Below are 16307 nucleotides of genomic sequence, written 5' to 3'. Positions count from 1 at the left end.
AATGTCAATTTCTTCAGAGGCACCACTTCTCCACTTTTCTCTCCCTTATTTAATTTGACACTAATATTGTTTATATTTAGAATAGGGAAAAGTAGTTTTTGTTTAAAGGGCTACTTCTTTGTTTAAAAGTGACTGTAGTGCAAAATATTTACCATTCAAGATTTGTTTGTAAACCAAGTCTTAAAAATTTGCCACTGCATTCCGTTCCTAGAATTTAAGAAAAAAACCTAGGTTTTTAAATTCATGACCCCACAAATCATTTTTTGTGCAGATAAATGGCAGTATTGGGAAAGCAAGTCTGTTTACTCCAATGAGAAGGGAAAAGCAGCTGCTCCCAACTTTCTGAGAAAAGGTGGCTGGTAAGGACAGTCATGTGGCACATGCACCCACAGGCAAGCAGGCAGCAGCAGAGGGGAAGCAGATGAAGGCTGTATTAGGTACTGAAGGTGAGGATTAAATAGATTGATAAAACCAAATGGCAGAAGATGCTGCTTAAAAATAACTTGCTCTATTCCAGTGAAACAGCCCAAAGCATAGAGAGTTGAGCTCCCCATACCACTGGATCACAGTCTACTTTTCATTTCTCTGATTAAGAAAAGATAGCTCTTGGATTTTAAAAACTATCAATGTTCACCAAATAAAACCTATTTGTAGAGGTTTATAATTAAATCTGTTTTCTAGACATATAGTGTTTCCTACAAGAGAAGACGGACTTGAATATTCATTTCAAACTAGTTTTTGTGAAAAAATAAAGCTAACAACATTGGATTTTATATTTGTGTGGGGTAGGTGCCAGTTACATGTGAACTTTCATCAGATGAGTTATCCTATCTATCCAGAGAAGCAAGAAGCCTCTTTCCCGTATCACGTGGCAGATCTGAAGGATGAGGCCTGGGAAGTTGGGCAAGATGCCCCTCCTGCACCTCTGGCTGCAGCCACACACGCCACTCACAGAGCAATGACCAGCTAAACCCACAGCTCAGCTTTGCCTTTGTTTACAAGGCTGTTGGTAGCTACACCCCTATGTGGTTCTCTGAGTTAGGGTGTAGAAAACATGGACACTCCAAACAATCTTCTCCATGCTGCCAAAAAATCTGTTTCAATTTTCCTTAGTGTAAGGCAGTTTTTCCCACTCTGGCCTCTTAGTGATAAGGTTTTAATTTCTCATTTAAAAAGCATTTTATTTTAAATCGCTCACAGTGCAAATTGTTATCTCTTGCACATATTAGCTGGGAAACAACAGTTCTGAGAGGGAAGTGCAGTAGATTCATGTTGTACTGTTTTCCTCCCATTCCTGCAGAGACTGATGTAAGGCAGTTACCATGTTGACCCTTTCCTCCCACCCTGTGAAACACTTCAATATTTGCATATTATCAAAAAAAAAATCAAAACCCAAACCTATCAAAACAAATTTAAAATTCTTTAACTATTAAATAAAAAACTCTACACACTCTGGAACATCATCTGTCAATCGACTGATCTTAATGTGCACTTAGTAACAAGTATCCAGTGAAGAGGAGAGCTGAAACTTATGTGAACATCTCACTTCTCTGTCTACGTAAGTACAGTTAAGTTTAGATTTCTCCAGCAAAAAGCCAAAGTTAATTTTTCATTTCCCTAAATACTCTACACTACATAGAAAGGCTGCTGCATCATTGTGTACCACATGCTTTTCTGGCCTTTAGCTCAGAAAAACTTTGAACACCTCCCTCCGGGACACCAGAACCTTAGCTGATTAAATACAAAAAGAGCACAGGTTTAAAAAACATTTTAATTTGTTTTATCTGCATTCCAAAACAAGTCAGATATTTTCCATTTACTGTAAAAAAAAAAAAAAAAAAAAAAAAAAAAAAAAAAAAAAAAAAAAAAAAAAACAAAAAAAAAAAAAAAAAAAAAAAAAAAAAAAACCAAAAAAAAAAAAACAAAAAACCAAAAAAACTGTTTCAGAAATTTAATGCCAAGTTTTAACCTGTTTCACTATACAGCACAAGCATGCCAATTTGATGACATGACTTTTTTATAAAAAAACACCCCTCCCCCCAGAAAAAATCTTTATTAATCTTTCATGCCAAAAATGTGCATTTTAGCTACGATCAATCATGGACAGGACATTAATCCATCCAGCTGAAGTAACATCTGGACAGAAGTCAGGTATACTCTATGCTTTCTCATAGTGGCGAACAGCAACCACATCACCAAAGGTGAGAGTCTGCAAGTCCAAGGAAAAGACAGACATGTTAGAGGCTGGACCATTTTCTGTAATGGTTTAACACACAATGAAATCTGTGCTAGATCAAGGTTGGTTTACATTATGTAATTTATAGAAAAACAAATAAATCTAGACTGACATTTTAAATTAACAAGAAGTCATGCCTTAGCTATGGTTCCCATAAGAATTGATACTTTCTCCTTGCTGCTTTCACACCCAAGAAACACATAATGCACATTTACGAGGCAGCTGTTAAAAATTTGATTTAACTTACTGTTTATGTTTTTTAAATACAGCATTGTTTTAATACAGACTTAACACTTATTTTCCCAAAGCTTATCCCACTAAGACGCGCAATCTAAAATTCCAAGGCCTCTATATTACTATGCATAAATACAAACTCTAGGAGAACATTGTCTTAAAAAAATACATTCTGTACCCTGTGTAGCTAGAGCTAACAAATACTCTAAGTCACTGCAGCTGTGTTCTGGAGGTATTTTCTGAAGTAGAACAGGGCATCTCATTGTATTCAGATTCCAAAGGACAACATTTTCTGTATTTGTGTGATTTGTGCATAGCTGCTTCAAAAATAAAAGCATGTGTTTTCGCTTGAAACACTTGCCACGTTGTGTTTCAGTGTGCTTTAAAGTTTGTATTATTTGCAAGTCTTCATCCACACAGATACTCTCTGAAGTAATTAGGAAACAAAATAGCAGGTCTTCTCCAACAATCAAATCTGATAGATTAGTGTAGCTGAAGACATTTTATTTTTGAAAGCTACATCTCTGTGCCATGAAAAGTGCTATCCTGGACATTAGCTATTTAATCACCCTATAGTCTTGTTTCTAAGAAGTCTGGAAAACCAGGTGAATTTAAACTCAGACTTTGCTCCACATAATTGCTCTTTATCATAGTTTTTAACAAGCTAGGAGAACTAAATCCTTTATTATTAAATATGAAAATGCTATTACCTCCTACAATATTGTAATTTTATTTTCACAGGAAACTACTTGGTCTGTGTAAGTAAATACTATTTATGTGTGTATACATAAAACAAGTTTTTAAAGAAGTCTAAATTGCCACTGGCAACAGATAATTTCCTATCTAATCAAGAACTTTGTATCATTACAAGCTCAGCAGGATTTTTTTCTTGGGTTTTTACAAAAAGCTTAGAAAGAACATGTATACTCTGGAAAGCCACAGGCTGGCCTGCCTAAAGCCACTAGCAAATTTTAATTGTTAGTAAAACAAGACAAACCAAACCAAAGTAATTATTTTAAAAATCCCTGCTAGCTTTCCTTCCCCACCAACTAGTGGATTTGTGTCCAAGTCACAGTGTTCACAAAGTTTGAGATAAGGGTAAGTTGGGAGTGTTTGTGGTGCATGCGAATGCTCAGTGTGCTCCATACTTACCATTACCATTTTGCCATCCTTTATTTCTCTCACAAAGTTTGTCTCTTTCCCGTCCCATTTCTGTATGTGCACTAGCTTCTCTCCATCCAGGGTCACAACTGACTGTGAGATACCCAGAAACACAAAGACATGCCTTTATTTAAGGTACTTGGGATTCTGCTCACATATTCAGCATGCACTGTTCTATTGAAGTCTCTTCAATAGATGGATGTGGATCTAGAATGATAAAGAGTCCCAACCATTTTAAAGCCAAGGCTATGAATCATCCTCGTTTTAAGCATGAAATCCACACAACTCTTGTTTGTGTCAAAGGATGAAAAAGTTGTTCCCTTTGAGTTCCAGTCTCACAAGAACCTGCTTCAGATGTGCCTTGGAATAATATTTGATGTTAAGCCCCCAAAAGTGCAGGAGAAGAGGCATCTGACTATTTTGCCTGGGAAGAGTTACGCCAAATGTTGTTTGGCTTGTGAGAAAAGCAGGCAACTAACACAATTGACACTGGAAGACACAGGGAGCTGGCAACGTGGTACATTCAGAAAAGGCATGGTGTAAGCAGACAGGGCAAGCAAGACTCAATCTTGCCTTTTTTTCCCGTCCTTTGCTGTGCTGTAACAAGTAGCAGCAGAAGTTACATCTTTTTCTCTTGACCCTACCAATGGCAGAGCCTGGGGGACGGCAAGAAAAAGAGAGGCGACTGCAACCCGAGTTCACTTACTTTGCAGTTTCTATCATCGGGGGTAGTTTCATCAAATTCCTCTCCGAGTTTAAAGCTGATTTCTGTGTTTTTGAAAGTGCTTTGAGTTCTGATCACTACTTTGTCCCCCTCGTTGCTGATAATCACAGTGGGTTTAGTCACGTTCCCCACTTGCCGTGTTGCAAACCCCACTCCTAGACGATTCAAGAGAAAAGAGAAGCACATCAAATTTCGGATTTCCCCCTCCCCCCCGCCCGCATATCGAAGTACAGAGATCTTTCACCCCGCTCTACAACTGTAAGCTGTCCCTGTGAAACGCTGCTTTCCGCTTCCCTCGTGCCCTTGTACCGAGAGTATCCACCGCTACTGTCCACCCAGCAGTAGCTCCGCGCCCTCCCTCGCCGCCGAGCACGGCAGCACCGCACTCCGTCCGCGGTCCCACGCACGGCCGCGATCGCCTCCGCTGCTCAGAGTTTCAATTCCTTGTCACTCCAGCATAATGATTTCTTTTTGCTTGGTTGTTTCAAAGTCATGCGCAGGCAGCACGCGCTCGTCCTTCACACGGTTCCCTTAGCCCGGGGGCATTTCCCGGAGCCTCTCCCACACAAACTCACCCGCCCTCCCAGGTGAATGACTCGCATCGAATTAGTTCTAGGGATAGAAGCACAGCCGCCAAAATCACCCCCTCCATCACCACCACTGCTGCCAATATCTCATCTACACCTCTGGCAATGGCGGGGAGCCTTTTCAATTTTTTTTTTTTTTTAAATTTTTTTTTTTTTTTTTTCTTTTTCCTAGATGGTGAAGAATTCCAGGGTTTCCTAAGGTGCCGCCGCCTGGCCGTACCTACCCAGTGCCTTCATGTACTCGTCGAAGTTGTGGCTGTCTACCAACTTCCAGGTGGCGCAGAAAGCCTCGACCATGGCAGCCGGCTACGTGTTCCAAGCGCGGTGCCGGGAATAGCAGGAGCGCCGGTATCGCCGCGCCGCTCCGCATTTAAAGCCGGCGCCCGGCGGGGGGCCGGAGGCGGGCAGCGGCCGCGGTCCGCCCCCGACGGCCGCCGCGGAGACGCCCGCACCGCTGGGGGAGGGCGCTCTCGCCGCCGGGGAGGGGGCGCGGGGTGCTCGGCCGGGCACTCGGCAGGACGACGAGGGGGCAGGGAGAGGGGAGGGGGCGCGGGGTGCCCGGCCGGGCACTCGGCAGGACGAGGAGGGGGCAGGGAAAGGGGCTGCCTCCGCCTGCCGCACCACTCCTCGCCTGAGCCGGCCCGGGGACAGGGACACCCCCGCCCGCCCGCCTCGCTGTTACAGGAACGCGCGGGCTAAACGAGAAGCGGGCACCCAGCGTGAAAGGCCACTGAGTGAAAACACAGGATCGTAACGCTACTGCAGAACGCCAACTCCAAAAGTTTTCCCATGAAAATTTTCCAGGCTATTTTGGTGCTGGCCAAGTACAGGTCCCTTTACCCACAATGGCATCTGTATGGATGCTGTCTGAATTTGATATTTGCTGTTCCTGGCTCGGAACAGCATCTTGGCTCCACAAGTGTCATAATTTGAAGATTAAGAATAAAGGAAAAGAGATTAAAACTACCTTTTTTTTTTTTTTTTCTTTTTTGACCTATGGCTTGGATAGATTCCAGAATAGTGAATAGAGCTCTTCAGCTCTTGCAGCAAAACTCAGGGACTGACTGAAAGAGAATTTATGCGATTTAGGAACAAAATTTCCTCAACAATTTCCCACCTAGTTCAGCCATAAAAAACAGAAACAATTAGGAATACTTTTCTAATATTTTAAAACTAGTTTTTGACCATCATGTGCATTTCTTTCAGGCTCTTGTAGTATGGCATATTCTTTCAGGGTAGGGCAAATGATATTTTTGGTGGGATTTTAACTTAAGCATGCCAGGTTGAATGGGGCATTGAGCAGCCCGGACTAGAGGAATGGTCCCTGACCAAGGCAGAGGCCTTGGAACTGGATGATCCCTACCAACTCAAATTATTATTAATTATGGCTCTGTGATATTAAATTCTAAATTGTTTTAGCAATATCCTCATAAACTGGCAATGTCTCCTCTCCCAGTGCTGACAAGAAAAAGTTATCTGCTCATACAGATTTTGTTTGCAGTAGCGCTGGAGCCCCTGTTTATTATTCTGGTGCAGATGTGTGCACAGAGCCTGGGAGAGCTCGTGCTCTCTTGCTCACTGGGGCTTGTATACAACCAGCCTCATGGACTTTGTGATATAAAACTCCTGAAAATGATTCAGTGCAACCCCTGGTAGCTGGACTCCTCAAGGACACTTCTGCCTTGCGCCTTCTTCCAGACAGTGCTGCAGCCAGGCCTTTGGGAGGCAGCCTCTTCAGGATCCTTCATAATTTAAGCAGTCATACCTACACTGATGGGACAGCTCTGTTCTGCTAGGATTTCTCAATGTATTTAAATAAGACAAGTACTTGGTGTGATGACCCATCCTTAAGGAGAAGGAAGCACATAAGAATTTCTTAAGAAAAATACATTCTTTAACACTTTGCACCGTGCTTCAAATATAAAACAATATCTGTTAAAATGTTCACATTCCTTCGTAAGTGGATAGGTTGCCAGAGTCCTCACATCATGTTTTATGATGGTGAGATCCCACTTGTCTGCGTTAGTGATGATTTGGGACCAGGGTAAATCAATAGTAGGAAATGTTCCATTATTGACTCCTTTGTGGGGTGACAAGCCACAGTTCAAAATGTTTTCCATAGCATCTTATGCTCTGTGTTTTATTGTGGAGCCTTATGCAAGAGTTATGCTAACATCAAAAACTAGTACAAGTCATCTCGAGTGACATAAATGCTTTGCTATGGCTGAAACAGAGATCACTGTGTGAAATACACAGACCTGGTGTGCATTTTGGGTTGCTGCACAAGATATCAGCTTGGAGTTTCTTTTGTGCTGTCAGCACTTGGATGGTTTTAACAGACTGCGTACTCCTGTGACAAATAGTATCTCTGGAGATTCTGAACAGCCAGGGACTTATTACTCCTTACTAAACCCTTTAGACCACCTGAGCAGTGTAAGTAGGCACATCTGCATTCCCTGTACAAGGTCTGCTTAAAAGATGAAAATTCTGCAGCAAGATATCCCTGTGTAATGAGTAATCCTTGCTTCCAAAGGCCATCTGGTGAGACTGCTCCAACCTTCAGCCTTCAAATACAGGACAGACAACCTGCTTTTGGCTGCTTTTCCCCCTGTTATATCCCTGCTTCACATGCTCTCAGACATTCAGAGAATGAGGCTGTCAGCCTCATTCAGCCTTCATTCTGTACTCGAAACAAAAAAAAATGACTCCATCAGGAAAAAAAAAAATGGTGTGAAGGGTGTGGGGAGGAAAGGAGCACCACAGGATGGTCACCAGGCTGCTGCAGTACAAAAGTCTAACCATGAGGTTCTGTCATATGTGGATTCCTCACAATCTATGTCAGGATTTAGCCACAACAGCCAGTCACTAAAGGCTTAGCGTCTGGCTGTAGAAAAGTAGGGAAATTGGTGCAGCTAATATTTGAAGTCAGGTTTATGTCCTTCTTCTCTGTCCCTCTCTGGATATAATACAGGCAGGGCTCTCTTGCTACACCAATTCAGTTAATCTCTGTCTTTTCACCATCTTTGTAGTACAATAGCCAGGAATACTATATTAAGGGGATACTAAGTTATAAGACCTTCAGATAATGCAGTGATGATTGCATTATTCAAACATTTCTGGCAATGAAGGTCCAGGAACTGCAGAGCATCTTGTGCAATAAAGGGCAACAGTGATACCAGGGCATAACTCCCCTGGTACAAAAGCAGATGTAGGTATTCAGAAGTCTTTTAGGAATTGAATTCCATTGAAAACCGACAGGATTCAGGGTCCTAGCTCACTTAGGCATTTCTTTAAACTCTTAGTATTATGAAACATATAGGGAGTTACTTTTGAATTAAGGAAGCTGAAAATAATGTGCAGCTGAAAGAGGTTTCCTCTATGGACAACATGCTAAGGTATTCCCAGCAAATTTTAAGCTTGTTTGAAGTCCTGCTGTGAATCTCTGTGCAGCTTTGATCTCAGTGTAATAAAAAAATGAACAGAGTTTAGTAGCTATTGTGTCAGACAGGATGAGTGTGACTCTTCAGGGCTGAGTGTGATTTTGTTTTTGGTGCTGCAGAAAAACCTAATGTCAAACTGGGCAGTAGAATGTTCTTAACTAAAATTATCATATATGGCCTCTAGCTGTCTAAGAGATTTGCTGATCCCCCTAATAAAAAGAAACCATCTCAGTGCTGTTGGTGAGTCACAGAAAATACCTAGGTTTATTTACTCCATCAACATACAGGTCATTGGAAACCCCAGGTTCAAAAGGAGATAAATGCCTCATGGAGAAGACACCCAATTATGCAGCTGCACAAGCAAATGGTCACAGAATTGCCCCAGGTACAAAGCATCTGTATGAATCCAGTTTTTTTGCTGTGTAAATGCCATGGGAAGGGCTTTGCTGGAGCTTTGGACCAGATGATAGGTGAGGTGCAAGGTAAGGCAAGGTGTAGGCAGGAGCAGGAAAGACATGTTACCACAATATCCTTTCTAAGAGCATGACATATCTTGGGCAAAACTTTGGAACATGTTTAGCAGGTTTCCTGCCACTGTAAAGCTGAAGCAAAATAATGCCAGGACAAGCTAATGTTAGACACAAGTAATGTTAAGATCTAATTCTGGTGTTGGTTGCTAATTGGCGAAAACTAAATGGTCTGTGATCATGCATTTCATTCTTGTAGACTCTCTCTTCTGTTAGAAATTGGTGTGACATGAGTTTAGGAGAGTCCTGGTAAGTAAATACCCACTAATACCTCATTATTAACTATTAGACATATATTTGGATTGGTTTAAGCTGGGAGGACAGCTGGTTGACAATGATTTAAAGTAAGCAAATGCTATGAAACCTCTCCAGGGTGTTCTCTGCTTCTGAAAGGCATTTGGGAGGTTGTTATCTCATTTAATATTACTGTGTGACTTACATTTAGATTACTCAAGTCAGACATTCTCCTCAAAGAATTAGCCTGCATTAAAGCCAGCCACTCTCCTGGCTCCCAGTTCAATTTATTGAAGATGTAGTTACTTTAATTTTGTGCCTCTAGACCTTTGTTATTTTAATATTCGTCTTTGCTTTCTTTTACATTAAGAACAGAAAAACTATTTAAAAGCCTTTAAACGGTAACAGAAATGCCTTATACTGCATGTCACTTACAATAGCTGTCTAGTTACTGTAAAAAATCAATACAAGAAATCAGCTTTCCAGACTTACAATTTCAGCATGGGTATATGTAAGGAAGCAAGAAATAAAGTTGCATAAATAATCAACCTGACTATTTCAGGGGTAATAATAACTCAGAGAAATTTAGAAGGCATACGAATACTATGAACATACTAAATTAAAATCATTCTTATTAGAAGGAATGGAAAAATAGCACACAGGTTTAAAGAGATTAGATGACTTACATTTGACCTGTTGTACCTGATTCTGAGAGTTGTGTAGATTTGGTGTTCAGGGCAGACTAGTGAAAATATTAGTGGAGCAGAAAGACCCTCTGTATTAAGGTCCAAGGACTCTGTATTATAGCAAAGGAGGGGATGATTTTTATAATCATCAATATAAATTTTACAGTGTTAAAATACAAGTTTAAGTTATCACACATCATAAATATCATGTTCTCTTTCTGAAGTCCTAGAACATGCTATGGAGGCTGCCAAATACATAAATAAGCATGACTATTTGGAGTTCAGTATAACAAATCTCAAGCTAATCAATTCCAAGGTAAATCCTTTCAGCAAAACAAGAAACAACTGTGCAATTTGCAGGGCTGAATTTAAGAAATTTTTGGAATGGCTTCATGTACCTTCATTCAGTTTGTCCATCCGAAGCATTCAATTTTCTACAACATACTGAAATCACCCTCAGTACCAGCTGAGATTTAGGCAAGAAGTAAAATCAGGTTTATTTGAATGAGTTTCAAGAATTCAAGAATTTAAGAGAACAACCACTGAATTTGTAAAACAGTTGCAAAGTTAAAACTCATTAAAGCTCATTAACTATCTGCATTTGGATATTCCTAAGATCCTCCTCTCTTCCACTGAGCTAGGGACTGACAGGGCACAGTCACAGCTTTTTGGAGCCAGATATGATCTCCCAGATGCAGCTGGAGCTACACTTCTCTAGGTTTGTGTCCTGTAAATCAGAATCTCTCAGTCAGAGTAAGCTGTTTCCTCAGAAGTTCTAAAGAGCAGTGTTAGTGCATCCAGAGAAATATATGAATTCCACAGTCTTGATAAATAATTTAATTAGGTTATCAATTTATGGGCCTGTCATGGATGAACAAATGCCTGACACAGATCAGGCATTTGAAATGAAACCTCATGCTGGTAAGCTAGCTGGAATTACATACCTAAATTGATTAATTCAAGAGTGCAACCATATCCCCGCTTTACATATTGGTTTGTGACCAAGCATTTCTGATTTTCACGAGTCTAAATAGATAAACTTCCTGGAACACAAAATTTTAGAGCAACTTGAAGATTGCAGGGTTACGATAGCTCATAACTAGCTTTAAGGACTAGTACCAAGACAAGCTTGGGGAAAATTTTAGTCATACTGGATGTTTGGAGACAACCCCAGAGAAACAACGGTCTCTTCAGTCTGGTACACAAAACTCCAGTCACTGGAGCAAAGTTAAACCTACAGAAATTTATATTAAAAATGAAGTGCATATTAGCTGTGGGGAGACTTAAGCCTTTGGCCAGCTTTCAAACTGCCTTACAAGACTTTTCAACCCTGTAAATTGTAAACTGTAACAACCACAGCTATTGGACATGATGCAGGAAGTAATTCAGAGAAGTTCTATATCCTGGATTATGCAAGAAATCACATGAGTTGGTCACAATAGACAAGTCTATACCAGGAAACTTAAAAACACATCCCACTTGCTAAGTGTGGGTTCGTACTTTGCCAAATCCAGAGTCTGTTATGGGAAAAAGTACAGATATGCACAGAAAAGAAAACAGGCTTGTAGTCCCTGCCTGGATAATCATGGGACTCACTTCATGGACTGTACTGCACTAAGTGCCAGTGGGGTGATATAGATACTGCCACTATTCCTTTAATTCCCTGCATTCATGGTATGAAAGCTTTCCCCCTCAGTGTGGCAACAGTAAACATAAACCAGACCCTCTATGGTCAAAATCATTAACTAATCTTGTAATATTTAAACAAGGCTTCTAATAGCATCTTCCTCCAGACCTTTGAAACTTTCTTGAGTGACTGATCAGCCTTGCACCCAGAGCTCAAAACATCCAGAGTCCAGAGCCAGTGGAGGGTGCAGGACCAGGCTGACTTTGTGACACCATGACTGGCTCAGATGTTCTGAAAAAAGAAGGGCTATGGAGAGGAAACATGGTGCAATTGTCATGCCTTTAACTCCACCTCATTGCCTTTTGTCTTCCTTCCCTTAGATATACTCCTTCTTACATTCCAGCATTTCATTTCATTCTTTGTAAATCTACCTAGAAGTTTCGAGTCACAACAGTCAATGCTAAAAAAAAAAAAAAAAAAAAAAAAAAAAAAAAAAAAAAAAAAAAAAAAAAAAGATGCAAAGTTCAAAGGCTGTCTGAAAGAAGATGCCCGTAAGAAACTTATTTCAGCACTTTTTTTAGATTGCAACAGCACCTTTACTTGCTCAATGACTTGTTGTTTTCCACAGAAGCTTTCCCCGTCTCTGTGTTAAGAGACAAGGGCTGTTCTCGGCCTGGTTCAAGGATGTCTCATGAGTCTGTCTGATAAAAGTAAAATTTACCCAATACTTTGTGAGAGGAACAGCAATCAGTTGTCTTTCTACCATCTTATTTTAGTGAATACAGGGGTGATTAAAGAGATTTGTTTCTTGTATTGAGTGTCGAAAGCATTAACGGTGGATGTTGCTTTGAGGGTGTGAGTGAAACAAGGGCTGAGCACTGAAGACAGGAAAGGAGTAGATGGATATAAGCTTTGAACGGAGTAAGAGGACAAATCAAGAGGGAAGGAAGGGGACAGGATTGGATTGTTGAGTCCCCTTCCCCCTGCTCGGGAAGCCGCGGGAATAGCGGCGCCCAGAGCCCGTGTGCGGACGGGCAGCCGCCGGAGCGAAGGCCGCTCCAGGGCACGGGCGCCCTCTGCCGCCAATACCGGGGCAGTCCCGTCCTCCGTCCCGCGGCGCTGCCACAGCAGCTCCTCACGGGAGCGATCAGGAGAATCAGGTCCGGAAGGAGACCCGAACTGCGCCGTGTCCGGGGAGCCGGGGACGGACAGAGGCGACGCTGTAAGGGAGGCGAGGGCCCGGCTGTGTGACTGGCGCGGGCTCGGGCGCCATCTTGTGCCCACGGCGCGGGAGGTGCCGCCTGACGGCTGCGGAGCCCGTCCCTCGGGAATGCTGCTGCACCCTTAGGAAACTGCGCTCGTTACTGGAAAACTGGTTTTGGAATACTGCTGGGCATTAGCAGAAGTTCACATGCTCCTTCTTTTGTTTGTGTATCATTGACAAGCCTGCCCGAGGAGTCTGGAAATAACAGAAAGCCCTACGCAGCTGGGTCAAGCCCGTCTCTCACAGATTAGCTTTTCCATGCATTGTATTATAAGCACTGGATTTACAGCCTCAATCCTTGCACAGCAGAGCCCCAGAAATAATGCACTGGTAGGGATTGTCCAAATCCTCACATCAGGCTTTTACATTGGCAAGCAACTATTATAAATATGTTTAATACAGAAAAGCCCGCAGCACACAGTCAATCCCCGCCCAAACAAACAAACAAACACCAAAAAACCCCACAACCCTATTCATCAAATGTAAGTCTTGCACTAAAATCCAGAAATCTGGCATTGGGATGTGGCACATGCGAAGATGAAGTTTGAGGCCTGAAGGTGGCCTTCAGGCTTTCTGTTCCTTACATTCATCGGGATGGTTCCCACTGAGCTGAAGAGGGAAATAAACCAAGACAGTGAAGGAAAAGCTCTCAGTAGTCATTGCTAATTACTTGCGAAAGTAGAACCGCTTCAGGTTGAGAAGATGAAACACAATTATCCCTAAAAAAGGTCAAAAGAGTCATCTGTGGTGGGATTTGCAAGCCCAAATGGCAGAGTGGGCACCTAAAGCAAGGTAGGCTGCACGCCAGACGCAGACACCTGTTTTACAATAAGAGTTTATGGGTTGAAACACAAGATACCTCCTGCTTGCAATCACACAATTGGATTTCTGTATAGAGAGGCACCAAGGTTCTGGGCCCATAGCAAAACTCCTGAAGTGAACGTGTTGGATGAGCTAAAGACATTCTGCCTCTCACCAGCCCAGTTTGCAGCTGGGTTTGAGGTCTCAAACGTGTCTCCCTCCACTGCCTTTCACAGCCTACCTGGCAGGCTCAGGATCCCACTAGATGGCAGGACAGTTTAAGCCTTTGCTATTTCTACTTCTGAGCAAGTGCCCTGGATCCCGGTGGGCTCAGCCCCACTGGTCTGTGCTGTCTGGACCCGGGGGGAACCCACACTCACCACCGTCTGTGGCTTATGCTCACTGAACGCCCATGGAGAAATCCATGGAGAAATCTTTGTTCAATTCTGTTTCATGGACTTTATCACACACAGAGCACTAGCAGACAGAAGAGAGGAATATGAACTAATATTAATTTGCTAAATCTTGAAGTATTCATCTTTACGTGATACATAAAGGATATTTAGCCTACTAATGGTGGCAGGTAAAATGGTAGTAGTGGTAAAGTGTAGTTTAAGCCTCTTATAGCCACTGCTCTCTTGTAATTTTTAAGTAACCAAGTGCAGTTATAATTTGTTAATGACATCTGTAAAACATCAAGGCAATTTTTCTATATATTCAAAATACCAAAATTGTTTTATATATGCACAATAAAATTACAAGGGTACTTCCCCCCTTTTCTTTTTAGTTGTTTTTTTTTGTTTTGTTTTGTTTTGTTTGTTTGTTTGTTTGTTTGGGTTTTTTTTTAGCATGCTGAGTGGATAAGAATGGATAATTGCTCAATTATGTTCTAAAATATGGAGACAACAAAGTTACCTTTTTTGCTTGGTACTAAAATGAAATTCTTTGCTTTATGAAAGCCAGGATAGTGCTGTAAGATGATGAAAAAGATGCTATTAACTGTACCAAACTTGCTGGAATGGAAATGGGGATTAATGCATTGTAATACCAGATTAGCCTTAATAGAAGTTTGCTGCTGTCATTTATCAAGGTAATTAAGTATGTACCTAATTTTAGGCACCTAAGTAGTTCTATTGACTGCTGTGAAACCCGTCTGCATTTAAAGTTAAGCATGTTTTAAAATACCCAGTTGATTCAAGGCCATAACACTGTGGCCATGTGAACCAAGAGAATGCACTGTTCTCAATTACCCATTAGTTGAACTAAGGGAGGGTGGTACAGCCCACATAATGGTTGAAGCTGGATAAACTGGCTCAGTGACAAACATGTTCAGAAGCACTTCATTTGCTCTTTACAGACTCAGCCAAAGTTTAGTAGGACTTTTATCTGTCTTCAGCACACTAACAAGAAGATGAACCAAAGCTTCCCCAATTTGAGCTGTGCTTAAGATAGTGACTCTGCCCAAGCCCCAGAGTACTGGACAGCATGGCACAAAGCTCCCCAGACAGCCTAATGGGGTGAGTTCCCTTCTGCATGAGTCAAGAATCATGCATAACTAATAAACTCTGCTCCAAAGACCAAAGTCTGTACGGTACAATGTCTCCCACATCAGTCAGTTTGTGAATCAGTTTATACTGGTCAGAAATATGCATGTGGCTTATAACTGGAGAAATTTGGTAAAATCCAGGCATAACTTAATATTCTTACTGCTACAACTAACTAGAAAGGAGATCTCTCATGCAGTCTAGGCTAGTATTTGTTTAGACACAAACCGTACATGCACATGGCAAAGAAGCATTTCTGTATTTGTAACTTGGTTAATTTGCTGTTAGAGAATACACATATAACATATTACAGATATTTTTAAAATGTTCATCCTGCTTTTCATTAAATTGCATTTTAAATTTTAGTTTTTACTACTGCATTTTTTTCAAATTTGCTGTTAAAGTTCTTCTTTATATGCAACATATTTTCAAAGACAGGTTCATATAGCTCAAGCACAAAGTAAACACCTGAGCGCTTACAATAAATTCCCCAGGGTGTTGAGCATTCTTAACTAGCTGTAAATTATACATTTGTGAACAGCTAATGCCTTTTATGTATATAGTTATAGATTGGGTTTTTTTTTACATAGAATTTAGCACATGAATAATTTGCTAAATTCAGCTGGTTCATAATTGGTGTTTTTATAGCAAAAAATTTCAAACTAGCTTAGATTAACAAAATACCTAAAGTATCTATTCCTGTAACCCAAATTTCAGTGTCTGTATTGTATCAGAGAAGAAACTAAATATATCCAGTGCTGCAACTGTGAAAGAAGTGCAGAATTTTATATAGGCCGTGACCCAAAGAGCAAAGCATGTAAGGATTTACGTTTCAGTAATACTCATATACTTGATTTTGATGGGATCACCACAGCTTCTTCTAATTTACCATTTTTATGTACTGTGATGCTACAAAGGAGGCTGGTATAGGAGAGTGGGACTACAACCCAGAACAAAAGTGTGTACCACAGATACAGTTACCTCCTAGTCCCTCTCCACTGTGGTTTTCAGCTGTGGTCCTGTAGTGTCAGCTAGTTCACTCTCTCAGACTTTCTTAAGCCACCTGTTTTGATCCAGTGGAATAGGTTATTTTACCTTTCCAAATTGGAAAAAAAAAAAAGGTATGTTGCACTTGTTAAATGAAAACAGGTTTAAGAGGAGGGAACTAATTGTCGGTTCAGTCGAATTAAACTGGATCCTTTATTGAATGGTCCCCAAAACCCAGGGTATGAGTAAATGCAC

General features: G+C 41.2%; 1 protein-coding gene across 1 annotated transcript; it reads right to left on the bottom strand.

Moving 5' to 3' along the window:
* Positions 1-1939: 1939 nt before the first annotated feature.
* Positions 1940-5299, bottom strand: FABP7 (fatty acid binding protein 7). The gene is made up of 4 exons (XM_041469858.1): positions 5167-5299; positions 4338-4510; positions 3623-3724; positions 1940-2209 (listed from the first exon to the last, which is right to left on the bottom strand). Exons 1-4 carry the CDS (start codon positions 5237-5239, stop codon positions 2159-2161), a joined length of 399 nt encoding a protein of 132 aa, XP_041325792.1. The 5' UTR covers positions 5240-5299; the 3' UTR covers positions 1940-2158.
* Between the last annotated feature and the right edge of the window lie 11008 nt (positions 5300-16307).

This window comes from Pyrgilauda ruficollis, unplaced genomic scaffold (genome assembly GCF_017590135.1).
Source record: "Pyrgilauda ruficollis isolate IOZ18807 unplaced genomic scaffold, ASM1759013v1 scaffold24, whole genome shotgun sequence".
Lineage (NCBI taxonomy): Eukaryota > Metazoa > Chordata > Aves > Passeriformes > Passeridae > Pyrgilauda > Pyrgilauda ruficollis.
The sequence above is the reverse complement of the archived record's forward strand: the minus strand, read 5'-3'. Positions and strand labels throughout refer to the sequence as shown.

Coding starts and splice junctions, on each gene's coding strand:
- FABP7 (XM_041469858.1), bottom strand. CDS start 5,239: ATGGTCGAGGCTTTCTGCGCCACCTGGAAGTTGGTAGACAGCCACAAC. Junction 4,511..5,166: donor CGAGTACATGAAGGCACTGG/GTAGGTACGGCC, acceptor TGAATCGTCTAG/GAGTGGGGTTTGCAACACGG. Junction 2,210..3,622: donor AGGATGGCAAAATGGTAATG/GTAAGTATGGAG, acceptor TTGGACTTGCAG/ACTCTCACCTTTGGTGATGT.